General features: G+C 32.2%; 3 protein-coding genes and 1 long non-coding RNA gene across 4 annotated transcripts in view; 3 read left to right on the top strand and 1 right to left on the bottom strand.

The window, feature by feature from the left end:
* Window positions 1-2851: 2851 nt before the first annotated feature.
* LOC143058401 (holocytochrome c-type synthase-like) lies at window positions 2852-11862 on the top strand. The gene is made up of 6 exons (XM_076231901.1): window positions 2852-3013; window positions 5527-5723; window positions 6544-6691; window positions 7674-7794; window positions 10860-10943; window positions 11511-11862. Exons 2-6 carry the CDS (start codon window positions 5529-5531, stop codon window positions 11788-11790), a joined length of 828 nt encoding a protein of 275 aa, XP_076088016.1. The 5' UTR covers window positions 2852-3013; window positions 5527-5528; the 3' UTR covers window positions 11791-11862.
* Window positions 11863-15316: 3454 nt separating this feature from the next.
* Window positions 15317-16246, top strand: LOC143058394 (uncharacterized). The gene is made up of 2 exons (XR_012973043.1): window positions 15317-15359; window positions 15895-16246. It is a non-coding gene; the product is annotated as an uncharacterized LOC143058394 (long non-coding RNA).
* Window positions 16247-18339: 2093 nt separating this feature from the next.
* LOC143058385 (uncharacterized) lies at window positions 18340-25025 on the bottom strand. Its single transcript, XM_076231888.1, has 3 exons — window positions 24634-25025; window positions 21744-21969; window positions 18340-20195 (listed from the first exon to the last, which is right to left on the bottom strand). The coding sequence occupies exons 1-3, from the start codon at window positions 24943-24945 to the stop codon at window positions 19699-19701; spliced, it is 1035 nt and encodes a 344-aa protein (XP_076088003.1). The 5' UTR covers window positions 24946-25025; the 3' UTR covers window positions 18340-19698.
* A 187-nt stretch (window positions 25026-25212) lies between these two features.
* Window positions 25213-26727, top strand: part of LOC143058323 (polypyrimidine tract-binding protein 1-like) — a 74414-nt gene continuing 72899 nt past the window's right edge. Inside the window, exon 1 of the mRNA XM_076231827.1 lies at window positions 25213-25291. Coding sequence (XP_076087942.1) covers window positions 25284-25291 — 8 coding nt within the window. The 5' untranslated portion in view covers window positions 25213-25283. The remainder of the gene's footprint in view (window positions 25292-26727) is intronic.

Genomic DNA, 26727 nt, shown 5'->3' with positions numbered 1-26727 from the left:
GAATGTCAATGAGGATTTATAAAAAAGGTCCTTCATCCCGTAAATTACTCCTTGATATCTCGGCACATAACATACTCGGCCTATAACACATTTGGCATCCCAAATTCGGTCTGTAGTAAAAAATTGACTATCATAAACTCGTACTACTAGGAGATATAAGCATGGTAATGAATGTTAATTTTTTATTGGAAATTAATTAGCAGTAAAAATTGATATTGGATGTATAGGTTTCTGGTAAAATCCATTTTCTTAACATTTTAGCTAATGAGACCAACTTGATTGGAAACAAAATTTGATAATTTATTTTCTCAAAAACTACTTATTGTAAATACACATTTTTTTCACAGAGTATCAAAGTTTGATGATGTTATTTTTAAAAATTCATTGACATTTTCTCCTTTTGTCATATTTTTTGGAAATAATTTCTAAACGAGATTTCAACGAGACTGAAGCGTCAGAGGAATACATCATTAAAAGGTGTTAATGATCTTGTGGATATACCATGCGACACTTACTTAACACCAATGTAATCGAGATCATCACATACCAAGAAGTTCCGACAATATTCAACCAAGACAAATGGCTACAAATACAGTCCCCCCCCCCCCCCCCCCAAAGAACAGTGACCGTTTGGAACTCTCTACCAGCAACTATAGCTGAGGCTTTCTCCTTGATATCCTTCAAGATGGAGCTTTCAACACTTTCTATCTAATCTGTGCAGTCCCCCATTTGCCAAGTAAGTCAAATGATGGACTGGAGCTGTGCCGGCAGGATTTCCCCCTGGTACCGCCACGGAAGCCGGATTGGTTCAGGCCAGATGAACGAAAAGCAAATGGGACCCCCTTTTTTATATACATTGCTTTATTATTATTTTATTTTTTTCTGTCATACATTATAGTCGCTTGTATATTCTTTGGTTATCTTACAAAATTACTCTTTTTCTTGCGCCCACCGGAAGCGTTGAGTATTGGTCAAGTTTGACAGATCAACGTAGAATGTAGATGCAGATGTAGATTAGAGACTTTTCGTTTTGAATTTACCTCAGAGTTCAGTATTTTTGTGATTTTACTTTTTTTGGTACAAATGATTACAATGATTTGAATACAATTAATTATATGATTACAATGAAGAGAAAAGAATAGACACACAATAAATCGGCGGAAATGAAAAACGCCGAATAATGTATATTAATAAGTTGCGTTAACTAGATATAAAAAGAAAAGTCAGACAAATTTCAGTTGACAATGGAAAGTTGTTCAATTATTTACAAGTATCAGTACCCCTTCCGTTAGTCTAAGTCTCCTAAGGCACCTATTTTGATAGAATTCAATCAATAATATTTTAGATAAAATACAGGTCATAATACTTTTTTATTTATCAATTTGTTCAATTATTTACAATTATCAGTACCCCTTCCGTTAGTCTAACATACGTCTCTTCTTAGGCAGAGAAAAAAAGGAGATAAAGCCGCATATTTTTTTCGATTTAGTCAGATACAATAAATTCAACAAGTCAAAGGTGTAGACAAAAGTTTAAGAAATATGTGACATAGCCCATTTATCATAACTTGAACTTAAGATATAACGGGGTTTTAAATTGATTTTAGAATTCAATATGAACAATATATAATTTGAATTAGCAAACTATTTTCAAAATTAATAATTGATAGTCATATCTATTATGAAAATACCAATAAAGTATAGTCATTTATAATTTAATATATATGAATTATTATTTTTACCTGAGATTACCTGTAAAATGAATGCGCGCAATGGTAAGAGTTTATCTATTTTTAATTATGTAATACACCAACCTGAACCAGAAGATCAATTTATAAAAACCTTGTTGATTACGTAACTTTAATTAATCAGGATTTGATTTAATTAAGTGATTACAAGTGTCATTACCTAGTTCACAATCATCAGACAACTGTTGAATAAACAAACCAATTATAGACTAATGCTTTGATTAATCAAGTCATTGTAATGAGTTAAATTTTATAGGTTTCAGTGGACTGTAAATATTTATTTATATATTCTGTGTATGAACTAACAAAAAATAAAATCGCCATGACATTCAAAGTTAAAGTTATCACGGAAAATAACTTCATATTTCAAAATATGTTGAACCTGCAATTCAACAATAACACTCATTTTCGTATCGATTTAAAATAGTTCTTTAACTGGTACTCCAATACTTCAATTACCTGTTGTCATCCATCATCGGACACTTTTTGCAAATTCCATTTAAACTGTTAAAATGTGTCACAAATTCCTCCAAAATCAATATAGTTATTTCGTATGTTATTATGGGGCCGGATCGACTTAGGGCCGGATCGACGTGGGCCGGATCGACTTGGGCCGGATCGACTTGGGGCCGGATTGACTTGGGGCCGGATCGGTTTGGGGCCGGAACGACCGGATACCTCTGATAGTACACGTAGAATCGAATAAGAAGCAAGTTTGGGAAACAGGGACACTTGTATTAAAACACTGATATATGATTTTGGTTTGATATAAAGATGTTATGTAAAATTCGTGTAGAAAGATGCTATGTTAAAAAAAAATTAAAAATCGAAAAAAAATGAAACAATACAATCTTCACAGCATAGACCAAGTTTGTTTTAGTCCGAGTATGTGATAGGCCGAGTTCGTTTCAGGCCGACTTAACCAGCGTAAATATTCAATGTTTTATATAAAAGTTTTGTATAGAATTAAGTGTTCACCGCACGGAAATTAATATTTAACTGTTAACTGATTGATAATGATTGATACAATTTTTTTTTTATCATAATAAATGATATTTAAAATTAAAAATAATGTACATCCAGGTTTTAGCATTGCACAGTTTGAAAAAGGGCCAGTAACTCTGCGTAAAAATAAGCATGTTTCGTAAGAATGATATTTACCGTGAATATTCTGCTTATGTAAACGACAGACTCGCTTAAAAAGATTAGGTAGTCATCAAACAACCGGCTATAGAATAGAAGCCTTCATAGAACTATAAACTATTGGTGAGTTAAAGTATCTTTCAAAATTTCAAGGCATATTTCTGAAGTTTTTTTTCAAGGACATAACACATGATGCCAAATTGTCATATTTTGTAATAAAAGGCAGGTGTTACATGTGACAAAGTACGTTATAAGATTATCTATGTGTTCCCTTTGACGAAGGAATTAATTATAAGTAGTATGTGTTTATTTCTCATACAACCTTGTCAGGGTCAAAACTGATTGATATTTTGACTTTTGTCACTTTCTTCTCCTAGACCTAGGTAGTGTTAGGTAGGGAACCAATTCAAAGTTTGAACGTATGTGGTTCCCATTCAACTCAAAAATACCGATTTCAGGAGAAAAATATATGTAAAGAGCTTGTTTTGAACTATTTTGGGGTTATCTAAATGTAGGTACTACTACACTTTATGGCTATTTGTCTGCCATTACAGTGCAGTCCGGTGTATCTGCGCACCTAAGACTTATGGCTTCACTTCATTCACCTGATAAAGCCAATAAATGGATAATTTTGTGTGAACCCATTCATAACATACTTTTATTTTATAAAATCTTCTGTTTGTATGGTTTCACCCTCAAGACTTTATGTAATGTGTGTCCAAAATTAAGGGAAACCCCAGTTCTGAGAGTTCCTCCAATGTCCAGTGATTTCACACATGCCTTCCAAAAATAGCTTATTTTGACAGGTTGGGAACAAACCCTCTATATGGTGATTATACCTGTATAGAGGGATCATCCTTCTATAGAGGGGTAAAATTATCCCTCTAAAGAGGAGTATTTTTGTTTAGACTGGATTTAAATCAAAATAGGGCAGAATGGCATTCTTTTCTTATTATGGCAGTAACCTGGAACAGTTGATGCACCAATTGGTGTACTTAATTTAATATGCACATGTCCAGTTTGATGCTTATCTGACTAAATATAAAATCTATTGTTCACCATGATTGAAAGCTGTGATGATCAGGTAAATTCTACTCACTTATGCCTCACTGAACAGAATTTCTATTGATAGATTTCACATGAAATTTAAAGATCAACTATTCCTTTTGTTGTTGATCAGGTGTTCAGATAGGTAAACAATAGATTGCAAGTTTTGTCACTTTAGTAGAAAACTGGTTATCCCAATTTTTAGTAAAGTGCATATGTTGATGCATATAATGCTAGAGATTATAGCCAATATAAATAGGAAATGCCATTCTGCCCTAATTTGCTTTAAATCCAGTGCAAACAAAAATATCCCTCTATAGAAGGATAATTTTATCCCTCTAAAGAAGGATTATTCCTCTATACAGGTATAATCACCATACAGGGGGTTTGTTCCCAACCTGTTTGAATAAAGGAAATATTTTCTACTCCGAAATATAGCTGAATTTGAATCAAGCACACTGCCAAGGATGCAGAGCTAAAGTTATTTCAATCTGATAAAAATTTGTCTTAATTAAAACAGATTTTATCTGATGATGTAACTATTTTGATGGAAATTGACCAAATATTGTAAATCACAGGATTGCAGTTATTATTAAACTCTTGAACTGATCAATTTTATTCCTTTTAATCCCTTAGGTAGGCTAAAACAATAACAAGAACGATTTAATTTGTGTTACTTTGTTGATATGACGAAATCAGCTAATGCACAGTATCACCGGCCGCACATACACTGGGGACTCCACTGTAATGGACATCACAAAAGTTCTCGTAAAATTTTGACATCAGAAAAAAATATCTGTTGCTACAATGAAAAAGTGATTGTTGTATGACATGAAAAGGGAATAGAGATAATTTAAAAGGTGTATTGATTATTCAAGCCAGTTGTGAATCTCTCAACATTTAGTTATTAATACAAAATTACTTGATTATTGCACATCAAATTAAAATTAAAGAAGTATTGACACTGTAAGTATGCATTATTTGTGTTGTAACTTCAAGAGTTGGTCAAATTTTAAATAACTCCTAACAGTTTATAGCATAATTTACCTTGGCCACCAACTATGAAGGTATAAGATGTCTGGTGTTGATTTATATATACGAAAGATGTCCTTGTACCAATGATAAAATTTATTAAATGTTTTGCAATCACTATGAAACAAACTACTGTGTCAACAAAGAAAAAGAATGTACATTTTAAGCACACTAACATAATGCAACTGTATTTGCTCACAATACTGATGGTGGAAGATACATGTTTTTTTTTTAAATTATACCTCTGGTCAAGGTTTAAAACTTACTTAATGTCCATGCTTAGATATGTCACATCATGTGCATGTCATATAATGTTATTGATTATAAATTCTCAATATCTTATATGTGCATTTCCACAAGAAATTTTTATCAGATGACAGTTTTAAGAATTATGAGTCTTTGAACTAAGGAATCCGATGAGATTTGGTTTGCCAAGATAAAAATGTGGAGCATGGCATAGGTGTGTGTGAGCATGCTCTCAAAAGTTTTTTAATTGTCTTTTATCTGTTTTCACAGGTCAAGCATACATTTATAGCTTTTTTATTGTTTTTTTTCAGTAATGGGAGCAGCTAATTGCAGTCCAATGGATCCGGGTAAAAACATGAATGCATACCCTAATGAATGTCCTATGCACCAGGAGCAGAAACAGTCTTACCCTAGTGAATGTCCTATGCACCAGGAGGAGACAAAGTCTTACCCTAGCGAATGTCCTATGCACAAAGAATCACAAAATGATATTGATCCATTGAATATGGTAATAAAAACTATAGGAACAGGTCTGATATGGAGAGACCCAATTCTTTTTTTTTGTGTGTAGAGATACAGATTGATTTGTATTAAATAACTTTTTCAATATTTACCCAGTTATTAGGTCCTGGCGAAATCAGAAGGTCTGATATGGTTCGAGGGATGATATGGAAAAAATCCTGTATTGATCTGTTTTATTATTAACTTCTGATTTAATAACATTGATATTTATAAAAAGAAGATGTGGTATGATTGCCAATGAGACAACTGTCCACCAGAGACCAAAATGACACAGACATTAACAACTATAGTTCACCCTCAACCTTCAACAATGAGCAAAGCCCTACCGCATAGTCAACTATAAAAGGCCACGATATGACAATGTAAAACAATTCAAACGAGAAAACTAACGGCCTTATTTTTAAAAAAAAATGAACGAAAAACAAATATGTAACACATAAACAAATGACAACCACTGAATTACAGGCTCCTGACTTGGGACAGGCACATACATAAATAATGTGGCATTTGTATTGTAACATGTACATTGTTAAATATGAATATAATATAGTATGTTAGCTGATCGTCAACATCATGACTTATTTGGACTGTTCTAATCATACTCCCAAGTTATACGCCTTTTATGATTGAGTGTCTCAAGGTCATTCTGTGTAAGTAATGTCATTGAACAATTGAACTGTTATGTCAAATATGCGCATTAAACAGAAAATTTTAAATTTAGGGAATGATTTTAAAAAAGAAGATAATGTCTGAAATGAAGTGTAAACGTTTGTCATGAACTAAGATCTGTCCTAAAATAATTGCAGATGCCACCACCAAACCAGAGACCATCACCAGATCAGCCATTTCCTTTAGCTACAAACAGAGTAATATCAAATATACCAAAAGCGGGAACAGATGAGAATTGGGTTTATCCTTCACAGCAAATGTTCTGGAATGCCATGCTGAGGAAAGGTAAGAGATCTAAATAGATGAGAAATGGTTTTATCCTTCACAGCAAATGTTCTGGAATGCCATGCTGAGGAAAGGTAAGAGATCTAAATAGATGAGAAATGGTTTTATCCTTCACAGCAAATGTTCTGGAATGCCATGCTGAGGAAAGGTAAGAGATCTAAATAGATGAGAAATGGTTTTATCCTTCACAGCAAATGTTCTGGAATGCCATGCTTAGGAAAGGTAAGAGATCTAAATAGATGAGAAATGGTTTTATCCTTCACAGCAAATGTTCTGGAATGCCATGCTGAGGAAAGGTAAGAGATCTAAATAGATGAGAAATGGTTTTATCCTTCACAGCAAATGTTCTGGAATGCCATGCTGAGGAAAGGTAAGAGATCTAAATAGATGAGAAATGGTTTTATCCTTCACAGCAAATGTTCTTAGAAAGGGTTAGGTATGAAATGTGATTAGATGAAATTGAGGTGTATCCTTCATAGCAAATGTTCTAGAATGCTTTTCTTAGAAAGGGTTAGGTACGAAATGTGATTAGATGAGATTGAGGTATATCCTTCATAGCAAATGTTCTAGAATGCCTTTCTTAGAAAGGGTTAGGTATGAAATGTGATTAGATGAAATTGAGGTGTATCCTTCATAGCAAATGTTCTAGAATGCCTTTCTTAGAAAGGGTTAGGTACGAAATGTGATTGGATGAGATTGGGATGTATCCTTTACAGCAAATGTTCTAAAATGTCATACTTAAAATGGAATGGTCACAGATGTGAACAGAGGAAAAGTTGGCATGTGATACATTAATATGGTAACAGATATTACAAAAACAAATTGAATAGTACAAACAGATCACATAACTGATGAACACTCAACTCCTGGCAATTCAAGTCAAACAACACATAGTCTAGTTAGTCTGAGTTGGTACAGGCACAAAATGTGTTTGGGTTAAACCTGTTTTACATGTTTTTATTTTAAAGACTTAATATTGCAGGTTGGCGATGGAAGGAAGAAGATGTAGCAGCTGAAGACATGAATCACATTATACAAATACACAACGCCAACAATGAACAGGCGTGGCTGGAAGTCTTAAAATGGGAGGCATTACATGCAAGGTAACATATTACATTCATCACACGTTTTTATGAAAGCTGTTTATCCTAAAAGATGCTAAACTGCTAGTAGTCTGATGTTATTTATGTATTATTGTCATTTTGTTTATTTTCTTTGGTTACATCTTCTGACATCAGACTTGGACTTCTCTTGAACTGAATTTTAATGTGCGTATTGTTATGCGTTTACTTTTCTGCATTGGCTAGAGGTATAGGGGAGAGTTGAGATCTCATAAACATGTTTAACCCTGCCACATTTTTGCGCCTGTCCCAAGTCAGGAGCCTCTGGCCTTTGTTAGTCTTGTATTATTTTTAATTTTAGTTTCTTGTGTACAATTTGGAGTTTAGTATGGCGTTCATTATCACTGAACTAGTATATATGTAGGAGTCGACTCTAAAGTGCGATGGGGACGCTAAAGTACGATGGTCACACTAAAGTGCGATGGTCTACGCTAAAGTGCGATGCTTCCATACGCTAAAGTCCGATGGTTCGCGAAAATATAGACGTTAGAAACGCAGTAAGATTATGACGTTAACAGTTGTTTATACATAAACCAAAAATATACATGCTGTAAGATGAATATTTAATCAACATCTATTTTTAAACCAAATGTCTATGACACTATTTCAAACCTAGCTGTGATTTGTCGGCTGAAGCAAATGCGTTTTTTTGTGCTGAAAGAAGGATCCGTGTCCTGCACCAGACCTATTAAAGCTTGTACAAATAAATATTATTTATTCCGACATTTTGTATTTGAAATTTACAATTACGACTGTAAAAAAAGGGGGGTTAGAATATTGATGAACTATGTGAACGGCAAGCTTCGCCAATTATCCAAAAATTTCTATATGGGTACAGATGCGCATTAGTTTTTCCATAGGCCGTAATGGTAACGTTTTCTTCTGTTGCTCAGTCCATATCGTTAACTTGGATATGTGTGATGGCTCGTTTCGAAGCTGAGACATTTTGACATATGTGGTTAAATTTTCGGGGTACGAAGTGAGATTACTTTTTCCGTAAATTAGCAAACCCCGAGTATCCTTTTGTGATGCGGCTCCTCATGGTAAATAATCCCATTTTTAACACAAAAAGTTCTTTGAAAATTTAATACTTTGAACACATTTAATAGCTCCATAGATTTTACACATTTATTCTGTGTTCCCCTACTTTCTAAATTAACTCAAATGGTTAAGCTCAGTCACTTGTTTATCATAGAAAAGTGTCAAATATCACTACACAGAGAATTTTTGTTTACACGTGACTTTTGAGTTCCTCATTTCAAGGCGCATTAGGGATCTTGTCCCATATGCGCCTGAACTTTAAAAATGATTGAACAGGAAATACAGTATTTTGTCACACCTAAATTACCCTTTTGTGCAAGTATTATGATATTATTACGTAAGTATTTCTGTATTGGCCTTGTTATTGGTCCGAGGCTTGCTGTATTGGCCTGAGGCGAAGCTGAAGGCCAATACAGCTGGCCGAGGACCAATAACAAGGCCAATACAGAAATACACGTAATAATATCTTTATTAATTAACTACAGTGTTACAATATTTTTTTAATTTCATTTCAAAAGAGATAAATATTTTTACCTTGAAGTGGAACTATCCAAATCTCAGTTTGTTTCTTTTTATTAGATGCAATACATAATGATCTGGTGCTGTTTCCATGTGTCTTCAGCATTTTCTCATCTGATGAATTTTTCTACCCTTTTCAGATACTATAAAGTGTTACAACTTAAATTTAGACGCAACACATAAATAGTAATTGGAAAGGTACTGCCATTGCATGTGTAATGCAGAAACTAATTTAAAATCGATGTGTACAATCGTGAAATTATGAGGTCGTCAAGAAATGAACTTTGTGATAATCTACTCGTTCCCCAAACCTGAAATAGTTTTATCGTCACGTCACGTCTGCTTTCAAAATACCTTTTAAATGAATGTGACCGTCTTTCGCCTGAAATGTATGCCATACTGACATTTTCAGCATGTTTAAGATAACTAAATGACAACTGCGTCTTCAAAACAACTGTTTACTTTCAATTTGTGTTTATCGTGACTTTCGATGTAAAACCTAGAGACGTTCCGAAATCCTGCACTTGTGTCAACTCGGCCAATATAGAATAACTCGGCCAATACAGAAAAAATCTGTATTGGCCTAGTTATTCTGTATTGGCCCAGTCTACACATTATATTGCATAGGCAGTTTTCATCATATTAAGTCCAATAACAGTGCAGTTAATTAATAATACTATCACATTGACAACAATAAACAAACAACCCTCCTGTATGATAAGTTCTAATAGTTCATTATAAATTAACAACTATTAATTCCAGAGAATATAATTTTTCCTCCTCCTCTGTGGTAAGATATTCTGGTACCAGGTCAAGTAAGAGTAGGTGAAAGAAGTAAAATTAGTGCAATTTGAAAGAAAAAATCAAATTAACTGTGTTCTGATGATTGTTTTGTTTAGAAAACATAAATGGTTTACAAGGTTTTAACTTGAAATTAATACATGCATCAAAGAGGTAGATTATAACATTTATTACCAGTTTTAAAAGATGTGTGTCATTAAAATCAGCTGAGGTATAATATTATGAATAAGAACCTGGGTAACATCTAACAGTGAAACAGAAACCAAACAGTACAAATTATAATAAAATTAGCCATATTATATTATAGAAATTACTTTAAAAAAAAACCAACCACACTTTATGATAAACTAATATTTGTCTCAAGTTTAAGACAATAGTTTTATGCCATAAATATGTATATATTATAAAGTTATAAGAACTGTAATCTACTTTTGTTATAAGAAATCTGCTGACTGAAAATTGGATTCGATGTTTTCACCATGCTTAATTAAAATACAACAATATCTTTAAGACCTCCAATTCAAATAATATCATCAAACCTAAGACTCTTCATGTCAATATACGGTGACCTTAACTTGAAATTTTATGTCCATTGTCTAAAACTTTTAGCTAATACTGATACCATACAATGTGATCATCCACGGCATAAATGAAATTAAAATGTTTATTTCTGATCTTTATTTCAGTCAATGTTCTGAGCCAAAATTAAAAAAGTTTGGTGGAAAAGCGACGGAATATTCACCTAGAGCTAGAATCAGGAACTGGCTAGGGTAAGATTATATATATGGTTTACAATGAAAACCATACCATGTTTACAAATAGTCTTTCAATTTACCAGTCCCCATTTCAATGCAATTTCAACTATTGTAAGTTTCTGAAAATTAACCTTTTACTCTAATTTAATAAGAGGCTTAATACAGACTTAAGGCACTGGACATTTACTAAATATTAGCAATTTGCTCTAGTTTAAAAGCTTCTGGACCAATTTCATCATTTGAGAGTTAATGAAATTCAACACTTGCTCTAGAAAGGAGGTTTGCTTGAGAAAATGAGATTTCAATACATTGTATTTATAAAGCAGCTCATAAAAAAGATTTTTAAAAATGCAAGAAAAAATGTTAGTCTTTCATTTGAGTTATAATGGAAATTATTAGTTGGGATGGTAAACCTTACAAAATCAGAAGTCAGAAATATTACTGCCTCTGCTATGAAAAACATATTCAACGGTTTAACTTCAATTTGGGACCAAATACAACTTATACTTCACACATTTTACTTGCTAGGAGTAGAAAGCTCATTAAATGCAATTGTTGAATGGAATACTTTTATAATTGTAGATACGATCTGCCATTTGACCGCCATGATTGGATAGTAGATAGATGTGGCAAGGATGTGAGATATATAATTGATTATTACGATGGTGGAAAAGTACAAGAAAACTATCAGTTTACATTACTCGATGTTCGCCCTGCCTTGGATTCATTTGGAGCGTTCTATGACAGAATGAAAGTAGCAGGTATTCGCTGGAGAATGGATCTTAAATACAAACTTTTTGGGGGTGATTCAGAGACCAGTATTAATCAGGAAGCTACCAGTCAAACAAAGGAGTCGACATAATGATAATATAAACTGTGATATTTATGTTTCAGTGTGGTTGTTCATATTGTAAATAAATTGTACATAATATTGTATCTTATTTTGCATTTTACATCTTTAACTTCAAAGTAGATCTTTAACACAGTTTTGAACTGCCTGAAATTCTGTATCAGGTTTCATAACGTTCAACAACCTGTTAACAAATCACATGTACTTTATATTCTTACACATAATAACCTGTAGAAATTGTTTGTCCCATGAACATTCACCAATAAACCATACAAATGAGGTCAAGGTCAGCTGAACCATGCCAGACAATCCAAGTTTAACAGAAGGACATAACAATGAAACTTATCATTTACCAATGAACAATGAAAATGAGATCAATGTCAGATGAACCCTGCCAAACAAACCTGTACACTTACAATCATTCAGTACAACAAATATAGTGTGAACCCTGCCAAACAAACCTGTACACTTACAATCATTCAATACAACAAATATAGTGTGAACCCTGCCAAACAAACCTGTACACTTACAATCATTCAATACAACAAATATAGTGTGAACCCTGCCAAACAAACCTGTACACTTACAATCATTCAATACAACAAATATAGTGTGAACCCTGCCAAACAAACCTGTACACTTACAATCATTCAATACAACAAATATAGTGACCTTATGATATCAAACAAATTGACCAAACCACAAAAACTTAACATTTGTACAATCAGCCATGAAAAAAGGTCATGGTCAGATGAAACCTGTTTGACAGATGTTAACCTTAGTCCTTCCATATTCCAAATAAAGTTGACATATTGCTTACAGTATCTGAGATACAGACTTTTGTTTTACATTTATCATTTCAGGGCTTTTTATAGCTGACTATGCCATATGGGCTTTGCTCATTGTTGAAGGCTGTACAGTGACCTATAGTTGTTAACTTCTGTGTCATTTCAATTTTGGTCTCTTGTGGAGAATTGTCTCATTGGCAATCATACCACATCTTTTTTGTATTGACCACAAAACTTCACCCTTGATTACTGATTTATGAAATGAGGTCAAGGTCAGGTGAACCTTCTAGACCTTGCAATGATACCATATCAAATATACGTATTCTCGAACAACATTGGGATATTGATTTTGTAATACCTCAATTTACTAGCTTCTCCTTTATAAATGAATAGGTTTTTAAATAGACACTCCAGCAATATATTGAAAATATGCAGCACACAAGTGGAAAACTTTTTTATAGACAAAGAATTCAAAAAATATTTTTTTTATTAAAATTAGAAATATATATACTATGTAATAACACATGTCTTTTGCCTTTTAGGAGCAAAGACTTTTACAAAAATAAAAAAATTAACTAATAACAATTTGCATATAAAGAAAATCATATTGGCATTATGAACATACAAATATACAAAATCACACAAAATATACAGATTTATCATATACTTAGACTAAATAACATATAAATTTTACCGCATGATAATAGCATTAAATTGACGTAAATTCCATATTTTTCGAATTGGTGCTTAGCGGGCTGATATGAAAAGTTTATCACATGCTTCGATTGTTATCACATGCCTTTCCGTAACGTTATCACATGGCATTCCGGTAATACTCGGCCAATTCCGGAAAATACACCTCAATGCTACGTTTTCAGTGAAAAACATTACAAAGTAGTGTACAAAACAATTATTTAAATACTGGAAAGTATATTGTTTAAAATAATAAAAAAAATAAAAATAAAAAAAACCAAACAAATTATTTAATAAATGCATTTTTTAAGTTTTTCTTAAACATAATTTAGAAAGTTTCCTTAAAAAGTTGACTTTTCCAAACAATGATCATTAGGTATATTGTTGAATTATTTGTTGCCGATTCGTCCATATTAAAATGTTTGTTTTCTCTCTCTCTGTTGAGGCATATGATAGAAAGATTTCATATTGAATGTATCAAATTTTGGGCCCGACGGCCGTGAACTTTTTTACTCTTTAAACTTCAGGAACCACATAAAAGGATCAATATGTGAATCTGTTATTTTTCTCTACTGTTGAAGCATATGATAAAAAGATCATAACATGCCATTTTTCATATCGCATGTATTATCAGCCCTCGGTCAATATCAGCCCTCGAGCCGTTCGGCTCTTGGGCTGATATTGAACCTAGGCCTGATAATACATGCGATATGAAAAGTGCCATGTAATAATCTGATAATACAAACACAAAAAAAATTGGACGGACTATGAATATTCACAAAATTTTCTCTGACATTTCATTATGCAGTATCTAATTAGTTGTATAAAAATACATTTGTTTAGATTCTATCTTTAAAAGTTCAATATAAATCAAAAATACCAAAGTCTTTGTATAAAATACTAGTAAATAAATGCACAACTAATAACCAACTATGACAAAGGCCATTTATCTAAAATATAAGGATATGTGAAAGAAATTTTGATTAGTTTTCAGAATTTCCATATACTTAACTCCAAGATACCTTACTTTAAAAATAGGTGAACATAAATGTTATGGACATCTTCAATTCATAATCAAACATTCATTACCAAAGTCAGATTTTTGTCTGGAATTATCTCCCTTTAATTGATAGTGGAGTTTTTTTATAACCATGAAGGTTACAATGTCAGAGATGATGTCATTAAATTTTTTTTTGTTTGAACAGCGTCATTAAGATTTCTGATTGTACTTTTGAATGATAAATACATATATTTCACATTTAACATAACTTTCTGTAATTATGCCTCAGACTATAGTGTCTGTCTGGTTGACAAATCTTTTTAAAAAGTTAACAGAACACTATAAAAGATATATTGTCATGGTAATAAGCTAAAATTTAAGGGGACATTGTCTTTAATATGAATTCTCAGTAAATAATATTCTGCAAGTATTTCATATCATGTTTAAATTACTTGCATAAAAAAATGTCATTGTTTTACTTTTCTGATGATTTGACACATTTTACAATTAATTCTAACAAAGGAGTAGTTGATTCCATATAATCTTTACATTTCATATGTTCAACAAAGCTTCTGAAAACTGACCAAGTGTCACTTTCTGGACAATCAGTACAAAATATTTAGATGTGTACACAAAGTGAGTTGCACATCATTAAGTACAAAATATTTAGTTGTGTACACAAAGTTAGTTGCACATCATTAAGTACAAAATAGTTACCAGTAGATGTTGTACACAAAGTTAGTTGCACATTATTATAAATGCATATATGCAAATCAAACTTTAAAAAAATCTACTGCTTAATTTTTTAAAAAATTTATCTGAGTAGTTGATTACACAAAATAGGTATACTCCATCTTGAATGTTGTAGAAATTAGTAATGTTTTACCATCTATTAAAATGTGCAAAAATTCTCAAAAATATGAACATAAAGTGAATTTCACATCTCGGGTGAAGGCTTTGGGTTGAAAAATCAATTATATGAAACAGATACTCTCTTTTTCTTGGCCAACATTCATTCTTCTACAAGCTTATTAAGAAAGTCTATTGTAGAGTATAATGATGGGAGTTTCACCTAGAGCTAGAATCAGGAACTGGCTAGGGTAAGAATATATATATGGTTTACAATGAAAACCATACCATGTCCCCATTTCAATGCAATTTCAACTATTGTAAGTTTCTGAAAATTAACCTTTTACTCTAATAAGAGGCTTAATACAGACTTAAGGCACTGGACATTTACTAAATATTAGCAATTTGCTCTAGTTTAAAAGCTTCTGGACCAATTTCATCATTTGAGAGTTACTGAAAATCAACACTTGCTCTAGAAAGGAGGTTTGCTTGAGAAAATTAGATTTCAATACATTGTATTTATAAAGCAGCTCATAAAAAAGATTTTTAAAAATGCAAGAAAAAATGTTAGTCTTTCATTTGAGTTATAATTGAAATTATTAGTTGGGATGGTAAACCTTACAAAATCAGAAGTCAGAAATATTACTGCCTCTGCTATGAAAAACATATTCAACGGTTTAACTTCAATTTGGGACCAAATACAACTTATACTTCACACATTTTACTTGCTAGGAGTAGAAAGCTCATTAAATGCAATTGTTGAATGGAATACTTTTATAATTGTAGATACGATCTGCCATTTGACCGCCATGATTGGATAGTAGATAGATGTGGCAAGGATGTGAGATATATAATTGATTATTACGATGGTGGAAAAGTACAAGAAAACTATCAGTTTACATTACTCGATGTTCGCCCTGCCTTGGATTCATTTGGAGCGTTCTATGACAGAATGAAAGTAGCAGGTATTCGCTGGAGAATGGATCTTAAATACAAACTTTTTGGGGGTGATTCAGAGACCAGTATTAATCAGGAAGCTGCCAGTCAAACAAAGGAGTCGACATAATGATAATATAAACTGTGATATTTATGTTTCAGTGTGGTTGTTCATATTGTAAATAAATTGTACATAATATTGTATCTTATTTTGCATTTTACATCTTTAACTTCAAAGTAGATCTTTTTTGAACTGCCTGAAATTCTGTATCAGGTTTCATAACGTTCATCAACAACCTGTTTACAAATCACATGTACTTTATATTCTTACACATAATAACCTGTAGAAATTGTTTGTCCCATGAATATTCACCAATAAACCATACAAATGAGGTCAAGGTCAGATGAACCATGCCAGACAATCCAAGTATAACAGAAGGACATAACAATGAAACTTAACATTTACCATTGAACAATGAAAATGAGATCAATGTCAGATGAACCCTGCCAAACAAACCTGTACACTTACAATCATTCAATACAACAAATATAGTGTGAACCCTGCCAAACAAACCTGTACACTTACAATCATTCAATACAACAAATATAGTGTGAACCCTGCCAAACAAACCTGTACACTTACAATCATTCAATACAACAAATATAGTGTGAACCCTGCCAAACAAACCTGTACACTTACAATCATTCAATACAACAAATATAGTGTGAACCCTGCCAAACAAACCTGTACACCTTACAATCATTCAATACAACAAATATAGTGTGAACCCTGCCAAACAAACCTGTACACCTTACAATCATTCAATACAACAAATATAGTGTGAACCCTGCCAAACAAACCTGTACACTTACAATCATTCAATACAACAAATATAGTGTGAACCCTGCCAAACAAACCTGTACACTTACAATCATTCAATACAACAAATATAGTGTGAACCCTGCCAAACAAACCTGTACACTTACAATCATTCAATACAACAAATATAGTGTGAACCCTGCCAAACAAACCTGTACACTTACAATCATTCAATACAACAAATATAGTGTGAACCCTGCCAAACAAACCTGTACACTTACAATCATTCAATACAACAAATATAGTGACCTTATGATATCAAACAAATTGACCAAACCACAAAAACTTAACATTTGTACAATCAGCCATGAAAAAAGTCATGGTCAGATGAAACCTGTTTGACAGATGTTAACCTTAGTCCTTCCATATTCCAAATAAAGTTGACATATTGCTTACAGTATCTGAGATACAAACTTTTGTTTTACATTTATCATTTCAGGGCTTTTTATAGCTGACTATGCCATATGGGCTTTGCTCATTGTTGAAGGCTGTACAGTGACCTATAGTTGTTAACTTCTGTGTCATTTCAATTTTGGTCTCTTGTGGAGAGTTGTCTCATTGGCAATCATACCACATCTTTTTTATATTGACCACAAAACTTCACCCTTGATCACTGATCTATGAAATGACGTCAAGGTCAGGTGAACCTTCTAGACCTTGCAATGATACCATATCAAATATACGTATTCTCAAACAAGATTGGGATATTGATTTTGTAATACCTCAATTTACTAGCTTCTCCTTTATAAATGAATAGGTTTTTAAATATGCAGCACACAAGTGGAAAACTCTTAAGCTTTTTTATAGACAAAGAATTCAAAAAATATTTTTTTTATTAAAATTAGAAATATATATACTATGTAATAACACACATGTCTTTTGCCTTTTAGGAGCAAAGATTTTTACAAAAATAAAAAAATTAACTAATAACATTTTGCATATAAAGAAAATCATGTTGGCATTATGAACATACAAATATACAAAATCACACAAAATATACAGATATACAAACACAAAAAAAATTGGACGGACTATGAATATTCACAAAGTTTTCTCTGACATTGCATTATGCAGTATCTAATTAGTTGTATAAAAATACATTGGTTTAGATTCTATCTTAAAAAGTTCAATATTAATCAAAAATACCAAAGTCTTTGTATAAAATACTAGTAAATAAATGCACAGCTAATAACCAACTATGACAAAGGCCATTTATATAAAAATATAAGGATATGTGAAAGAAATTTTGATTAGTTTTCAGAATTTCCATATACTTAACTCCAAGATACCTTACTTTAAAAATAGGTGAACATAAATTTTATGGACATCTTCAATTCATAATCAAACATTCATTACCAAAGTCAGATTTTTGTCTGGAATTATCTCCCTTTAATTTAAATTGATTTTTTTTTATAACCATGAAGGTTACAATGGCAGAGATGATGTCATTAAAAAAAATTTTGTTTGAACAGCGTCATTAAGATTTATGATTGTACTTTTGAATGATAAATACATATATTTCACATTTAACATAACTTTCTGTAATTATGCCTCAGACTATAGTGTCTGTCTGGTTGACAAATCTTTTTAAAAAGTTAACAGAACACTATAAAAGATATATTGTCATGGTAATAAGCCAAAATTTAAGGGGACATTGTCTTTAACATGAATTCTCAGTAAATAATATTCTGCAAGTATTTCATATCATGTTTAAATTACTTGCATAAAAAAATGTCATTGTTTTACTTTTCTGATGATTTGACACATTTTACAATTAATTCTAACAAAGGAGGAGTTGATTCCATATAATCTTTACATTTCATATGTTCAACAAAGCTTCTGAAAACTGACCAAGTGTCACTTTCTGGACAATCAGTACAAAATATTTAGATGTGTACACAAAGTGAGTTGCACATCATTAAGTACAAAATATTTAGTTGTGTACACAAAGTTAGTTGCACATCATTAAGTACAAAATAGTTACCAGTAGATGTTGTACACAAAGTTAGTTGCACATCATTAAGTACAAAATAGTTACCAGTAGATGTTGTACACAAAGTTAGTTGCACATTATTATAAATGCATATATGCAAATCAAACTTTAAAAAAATCTACTGCTTAATTTTTTAAAAAATTTATCTGAGTAGTTGATTACACAAAATAGGTATACTCCATCTTGAATGTTGTAGAAATTAGTAATGTTTTACCATCTATTAAAATGTGCAAAAATTCTCAAAAATATGAACATAAAGTGAATTTCACATCTCGGGTGAAGGCTTTGGGTTGAAAAATCAATTATATGAAACAGATACTCTCTTTTTCTTGGCCAACATTCATTCTTCTACAAGCTTATTAAGAAAGTTTATTGTAGAGTATAATGATGGGAGTTTTAATCGACCTTGACTGGCTATGATGACCGATCGCATGGTCCGTAATCGCAGTGAACAAAAGAAAGTTACGAAAAAAAATCCTCATAAATAAAAGTTATGGCATGAACATTCCTCAGTTACTCTCAAAAACCATAACTCAAAAACTGCACTTGAACTGTTAGTTTTTATTCCAAGCATTTAGGTGTAACTGTCTCCAAGTTTATAGTATTACTAATTTTAATAATGGCTCATCATAACATTACACTTTCAAAAATTATTTTATGTGATCACCACATCTGTATTAACACTACAATGTTCGTGACAAAAAAGGTAAGCATCATGCAGAGTTACAACTCATCTTTACCACTAAATATAAGTGACAAAGAAGGTAAGCATCATGCAGACCTACAACTCATCTTTAACACTGGTATGCTGAGTTGCAGTTTTTTCAATATCTGGTACCTTAACCTTTTCTTCCTTCTTTGGAGCTTCAGGCTGTTTTCTACCAGGCTGTTTTTTACCTTTTACCATAATTTCAAATCTTTTTTGTTCAATTTCCACAACATCTTGCATGTTCATGATAGTAAGATTATTAGATTTATTATCCCCTTGTAACTGATGTCTAAACTGATGATTAACCATAAACAAAAACTGTAAAATATTGGGATAATTCATTGTTCCCATTATTTGTGGTCTATATTCTATAGCATTAAAATTTATTTTCTCTGTGGGGCCTGCATCTGGAGTTACTAAAATATACAATGAAGGCATGTCAATAATCTCTTCTTGCAGTCCAATGGCTCTCATGTCTTCAACAGTTGGCAAAACAAATCTAGCAAAGTTGAAATATTTCTGAAATCGCACATAAATTGCTCTGATAAAAGATGGTGATTCTTCTTCATCTGAAAATAGATAATATTGGTTTGTTATCTCTGTGTAACTAGACTGAATACAGATCACACAGAATAGGCCTAAATAATAATATTGAATTATTGGTTTGTTTTAACTTGTAGATTGCTTTACATGATGTGTTTGTGGTAAACACTACAGGATATGAAAATTTAGTTGACATTGGGAAGGGGAGATAATTTGGATTTACTTCAAACCAAAGGTTATAAAATAAAAATTCAGAAAAAAGTATCCTTTTCCCCATCCATATGACTGTTTCTCAGGTTTTTCAACTTGTAGAGAGATTGAAAGTCTTGTTGCAAGTAACTTTATACAATAATTAAGGATATTTTAAAATGTGTATACATGTCAGTGTTCTCCCCAGAAATTTTTGAAGGCGCTAAATTCAAGGACGTGTAACTCTTTTCTTTTAGGATGAACTATTGTGACATGAAAGCAATCAGGCATTAATCATGACATGTAATATGAATTATAAAGCTTAGAGACATGTGTTTAATAGTGCAAAGTATTAAAAAAAAAAAATAATTAAAAGACCAGGTATTAAGGGACAGCCGCCAATTAAGGCACTGCGGGAATTACGAAAATATTTTGAAGGCGCTGCGGGATTGCAGCGTCATATCGGCCCGGGGAGAACACTGCATGTATGTGCTCACAGTGGCAGGTACTGTGATACATGTATTATGTCTACTGGTATAATATATAAACTACATGTAGGTTAAATAATCTAAATACAATACTTTTTTTAAAACTTTTTAAAAGACACAGATGATTGGGTATATGGAACATGTATGTATTTAAACTTTCCATATGTGTATTACATACATGTAGTATATCCTGGAGAAATAATGAAAAATTAGATTAGTGCCTTACTACTTACAATCAACTGCCAAAGGTGTTGGTCAGGGGTTAAAATTATGGTTCAAATTATAATTTATTATTCCTTCAAGCTATCTAATAAAAATTGTAGAAAAAACCTACCACTGTGACAAATTGTATCATATTAAACAAATATCAGAAACCAAGATCAAAGACTTGATATTTTTTACCATTTTATATTTCTTACCTTAATGTGTGTTTTAAAGATTGATGTAATTTATTTAATACAGTAATTAACTGTGACAATAATTTTATTCCATACTTTCTTTTGTTTTTGTTAATATTTAATTTTTATTATACAATATTCTTCAATTTTATCTATTTTACCAATTTGTAATGAAAAGTAATGTACTGTAATGGAGACATTACATCAATTTTTAACTAAAGTAATCATTACATTACATGTAATTGTAATGCAGAAAATGTGCATTACAAATTACTTTGCATTACATCCAAAAAAAGTAATATTACAATGCATTACAATTACAAATTACCATTACCCCAGGCCTGGTGACAATAAAGGTTCTGTAGCAGTTTATGTACATGTAAAATATGTTTGACAAAAGCAAGATCTTCTTAGGTGACTATACAACCTGTTCATTCACTACTGTCTAAACCAGGCATTGACAATTTTGAATATTAGTAGAATTACAATGTATGCTTACTTGTGAAAAATACTGCTGGAAATCTTGAGGGGTTTGTTGCAAAACTCTCAAATAGGAAATCTTGGACGTCCCGACCCTTGATCTTTAATGAAGTATCTGGTATACACTCAATTACAGCTAATCTAGCTTGTTCTGCATTTTTTACATACTTCCAACTGTTTTTTTTCTTTGCTGGTAAACCATATGGATAAACACGAGCTAGATTATCTGTACTATTTTCGTATTTCTGAAATGAATAAAATATCATCAATAAAACTTCTATAAACCAAAAATGAAATAATTTTTGTATTGCATCCTAGAGAGTCTAAGGTCCAGACTAAACTGTACTTATGGTATCAAATCTTTCCTTTATTCCAATTAAGATATATTTTTAGAAGTCATGCACAAAATAATAGAAAATTTGAAAAGTCAAAACTGAGGTTTTCTTATTTTGGACCAACATTTCTCAAAGTCTCAAAGAACAAAAGTATTACACCTAATTAACACTTCATGACATTTAAGCATGTCCTGTATTTTTTAAATAATTATATCATTCAAGATATCATCTGTTATTGATTGTGCGAGTTTACCTGTCCTTACTAAAATATAGCCAAAAGTCTTAGGTGTGCCAATACATCAGACTGCACTATATAGCATTAAAACGAAGTTATCGATTTAGAATGCTGCTTTTTTTCATTTTTATGAGAGTTTACCATTAGCACATACAATTACAAATACCTAAATTATAAGATCATTAAATTCTTTAATAGCAGTGGCTGATCCAAAAATGTTCATAAAGGGGGAGGGTCGACTGACTGCCTTAAGAGTGGGCCCACTGCAGTGATGCTTCAGTGATTCCCTATATAATCAACAATTTTTTTTCCGACAAAAAAAGGGGGGGCAGGGCACCCTTGATTCTCCATATTGAACATGTGACAGCTAGACACAATAGTGTGTTGCATTTTGTATTGCAAAAGTAATAAAGAATCAAACACCACAACCGAGCTTATTAATAACATTAAATTTTATTTAATATACATGTACAATGATTCTTTTTAATACAACAATTGTGAAAAATAAACATTTGAAATTCAAACCATTCTGACAATTTAAAGCCAATAATAAATATATATACGAGGGTGGTAAAGGGAGGTGCTTGCACGAAAAAACCGTGAAATAAGACATAATAATTTACGTTGAACGTGAAATAATTTCTGTAATGAACGTTGCACGAAAAATAAATACTTTTATTTGAACCTTTTGTGACTGAGTCACTGTCTTCTTGTATATATTAACTCTTTGTTTTACTTGATATTCCCGATTTAGTATACACATTTATGATATAATTGGTTTACGGCTTTTAAAAAAGTATTTCTTGACGATCCCTGCCAAGTGTTTGAATTTTATTTGAAAAATACTGAGCACGCAAAATAAGACTTTGAAAATCACGATGCATGTAAAATTAAATAAGCAGAACACGTAGAACGAGGCACCCGTCTTGCATGACTGAGCGTCAAATAAAAAAGTAAAAACACGTTGAACGTGAAATAAAAAACGGCGATTACGTTGCACGAAAATAACCCTTTACCACCCTCATATACATGTAGTAAAACATGGTAACAAGCAGACAAGGGGGTTACCAATTAATATTAACTTCAATAATGTCAATTTTGCATGTGAGGCAACTTTTAAATGACGAAACAATAAATGGGATCCTGGACCCCTCCCCATGAGAACCTCTAATAATAGGGTATCAGGTCCGTTTGCACCCAATACACTTTTGCACCCTACATGTTCGCACCTCCCACATTCGCACCCTACACTTTTGCCCCCAATTTTAAAGCAAATTTTATTTGAATAATTTGAAAATCAAGATTGTTGTTTTAAATTGCTTTGATGTAAATACTGCATGAATTAAGCTTGGTGTGAGTAAAAAAATGAAGATTTTAAATGAAAAACACAGAAGATAATTGTTTTTAACAGCTTTTTTCGATTAAAATGAAGTGAAATGTATTCAACACAAAAAAAAAAAAGTTGTCAGAATGTTGTGTTTATATCTTTTTAATACTGGTTAATGAAATCATAACAGTGTGTACTTAGTGGTAATAATTGGTATCAGGGGCGGATCCAGCCATTTTAAAAAGGGGGGGGGGTTCAAACAATATGTTCCCATTCAAATGCATTTATCCTCCAAAATAAAAAGAGGGGGGATCCAACCACCGTAACCCACCCCTGGAGTCGCCAGATATGATACCATTTTGACACACCTACATAGCTTTAATCCATATATTCATGACTTGAGAGATAAGATTAGCACGTGTAGCCATAAACTTGAGTTGTAGTGTAAATGTATAGATGTATCATGTAGTTTTGAGAATAGAAAATAATTACAACAATATAGTTATTAATTTTCATTATCCGAGCAAGTAAAAACACGAATCTATCAAGAATCTCACTTTATTTTGAAACAATGAAATAAAGTTATAGCAATACACTAACCAAAACATGATTAAGATTAATTCAACACAACAACAAAAAAACGTTGACAGAATCTCACTTTAATTAGTAATAGATACTGATTATTTTATTTTTTTAACAATACACTTTCCAAAACATGATTAAGATTTATTCAACACAAAAATAAACGTTGTCTCACTTTATTTTGAGACAATTACAACAAATTATATATATATATACTTATAGCAATACACTTGCCAAAACTTGATTACAAAGTCATTAAACACAAAACCAATAAAAAATTGGGCGTGAATGTGTAGTGCATGTAGAGTCCAATTGAACTATGGGTGCGAACGTGTAGGGTGCGAAAGTGAAAGGGTGCTAACATGATTTTGGGGCGAATGGACCCAGATTCTAATAATAGTCTCAACTTTAACTCTTTCAGTGAACATACTATTTTCTTTACAAGCTTTTCTTCAGAATTGATGTCAACCATTCCAAACCAAGCTGATCCTCTCAAAGATGCTGCCATTGTCTTCCATGCTCTTGGAATTGATCCTTCGTGGAAAATCACTACCCAAGGATCCTTATTTTTCATGACACTCTCTGTAAAGTTATCCAGTGTTAGTGGGAAGATGTCCAAAAACTTCTCACTTGGAGGCAAAGGAGTTTCTTGTGATGGAATGTCAAAATGCTTCGTTTTAACAATTGTTTCCATGCCATTAGCACACGAACAGATAACGAAGCTTAACAAAAGTACAGACATTTCGAGATGAATTAAGGTTGACGTGTGATAGCTTGGTTGGAAACTGAAAACGGAAGTAAAATAGATAAAGACTGGTTCCAAAAACTCTGACTCTCTTCCTTTGTCCTGTAATAGTTTGAAACCAGTTTATTGTGCATTACATTGTTTTTAAGGTAAATCCAATAATTAATTCAATTAAGTAATTATGCCATTAATTTCCCTAATTATTTTCATTTTTCCTATTGTTTGTAATGAATAACTGCTATCATTTATCTTGAAATGCGAAAATAATGTAAAAACTTTTACCGCCATTTTGAACCTGAATGAAATAAAGAAAGCGTGAAAATCTAAAATTTAACATGGATGGGTAGGTTCATGTGTCATTGATTAAGACTTTCGTACAGAAATTGCGAAGACATCTTCCCCCAACCAAAACAAAGCAGATGTCTGTTGCATTGTAGTTGTCATAAAGAAGTACGATAAGTGTTACAAAATGTAAACAGTCCCATCATTTTAGGCACATGGTTTTGCTTCCTGTTTCATTTTACTAAAAAAAGAAACAAAAGAAAACGGTGGTTGTTTTACTGTTTATTTGAGTTGACCTGATCATAATGGCATTCAAATATTTGTCAAATGTCATCTATATTTTTATATAGGAAATTGTTTCTGTAAATCCCCTATCAGTATCACACTCGCATTCACAGATCAAATCACATTTTTGGAAAATGACGCTATCAGCGGCATGTTTCCGATACCATTGACAACAACCAGAAGTCGATTATATTTCCACCCACTGCACTCGGTTTCATATTTACTATTTTACATACTAACTGGAATCTGCTTGTATTACGCTACATTCGAACAAAGTGTTGTAGTCGGACGAAAACGAGTTTACATACAGGAACCGCGCCGTGCGTCGCCAATGTCCCAATTTGCGATTTTTTATTTCATCTGGCAACAAAATACGGCTGCTGGCGATACTTGTGGCGCCAACATTTTCCCATGTAAAATTTTCATTTCTTGACAAAATCGATCTTCATTTTAATTGGTAAAACAAATTATACAAAATTTTACCTGGCGACAAGTTTATGGCTTTGTTTACGACCCCAAACTAATCAACAGTTACAACAGGTGTCATAATCTGTTGTTACAGGTAATTCATTTATCGGATGGGTCATTAACCCTTTCGCCGATGAGTCCCGGTTTACCGGGATTCACGCTTCAGACAGCTGACGATGAGTCCCGTTTTACCGGGATCGGAATACATCTTTTATGTTTCCCGCTCAAAACAGTGCAAACATGAGTTATCTTTCTTTGATGAATACCCGGATGAAAGTGCAAAACATGGCGCTTCCGTTTGTTGAAAACCGTGTCAAAATCAGACGAAATTTACGGAATTTACGAGAATTTGAAATGAGGGAACATTTTTTTTGAAAGAATATGGAAGAATTGAAGCCAAACTAGTATACTTTTTCGACATAAAATGTCGTTTTATGTACAAAACACTTGGAATGGACATCGTTCAGTGTGAGGAATTTGTACAGCCTCATAAAATTTTTCAAAAGTTTGCCGTTTTGGGTTAAAAAATTACGATTTGGGGTCAAAGAGCAGAATTTTGAGAATTTCACCTAGATATTGCCGAAAATTTGAAAATTTGAATATTTTATGAGGAAAAAATTATCAAAACATGAATAAAACTGTGAACATGGTGTTAGTGAATGAAATAAATACACAAATAACTACAAACAAGTTTTTATTGACATTTATTATGAAGATCTCCCACTTGAGCAATAGTAGCCAGGG

The sequence above is a fragment of the Mytilus galloprovincialis genome, chromosome 1 (genome assembly GCF_965363235.1).
Source record: "Mytilus galloprovincialis chromosome 1, xbMytGall1.hap1.1, whole genome shotgun sequence".
NCBI classification, from domain to species: domain Eukaryota; kingdom Metazoa; phylum Mollusca; class Bivalvia; order Mytilida; family Mytilidae; genus Mytilus; species Mytilus galloprovincialis.
Note: the sequence above shows the minus strand (reverse complement) of the source record. Positions and strands in the feature narration are given on the sequence as shown.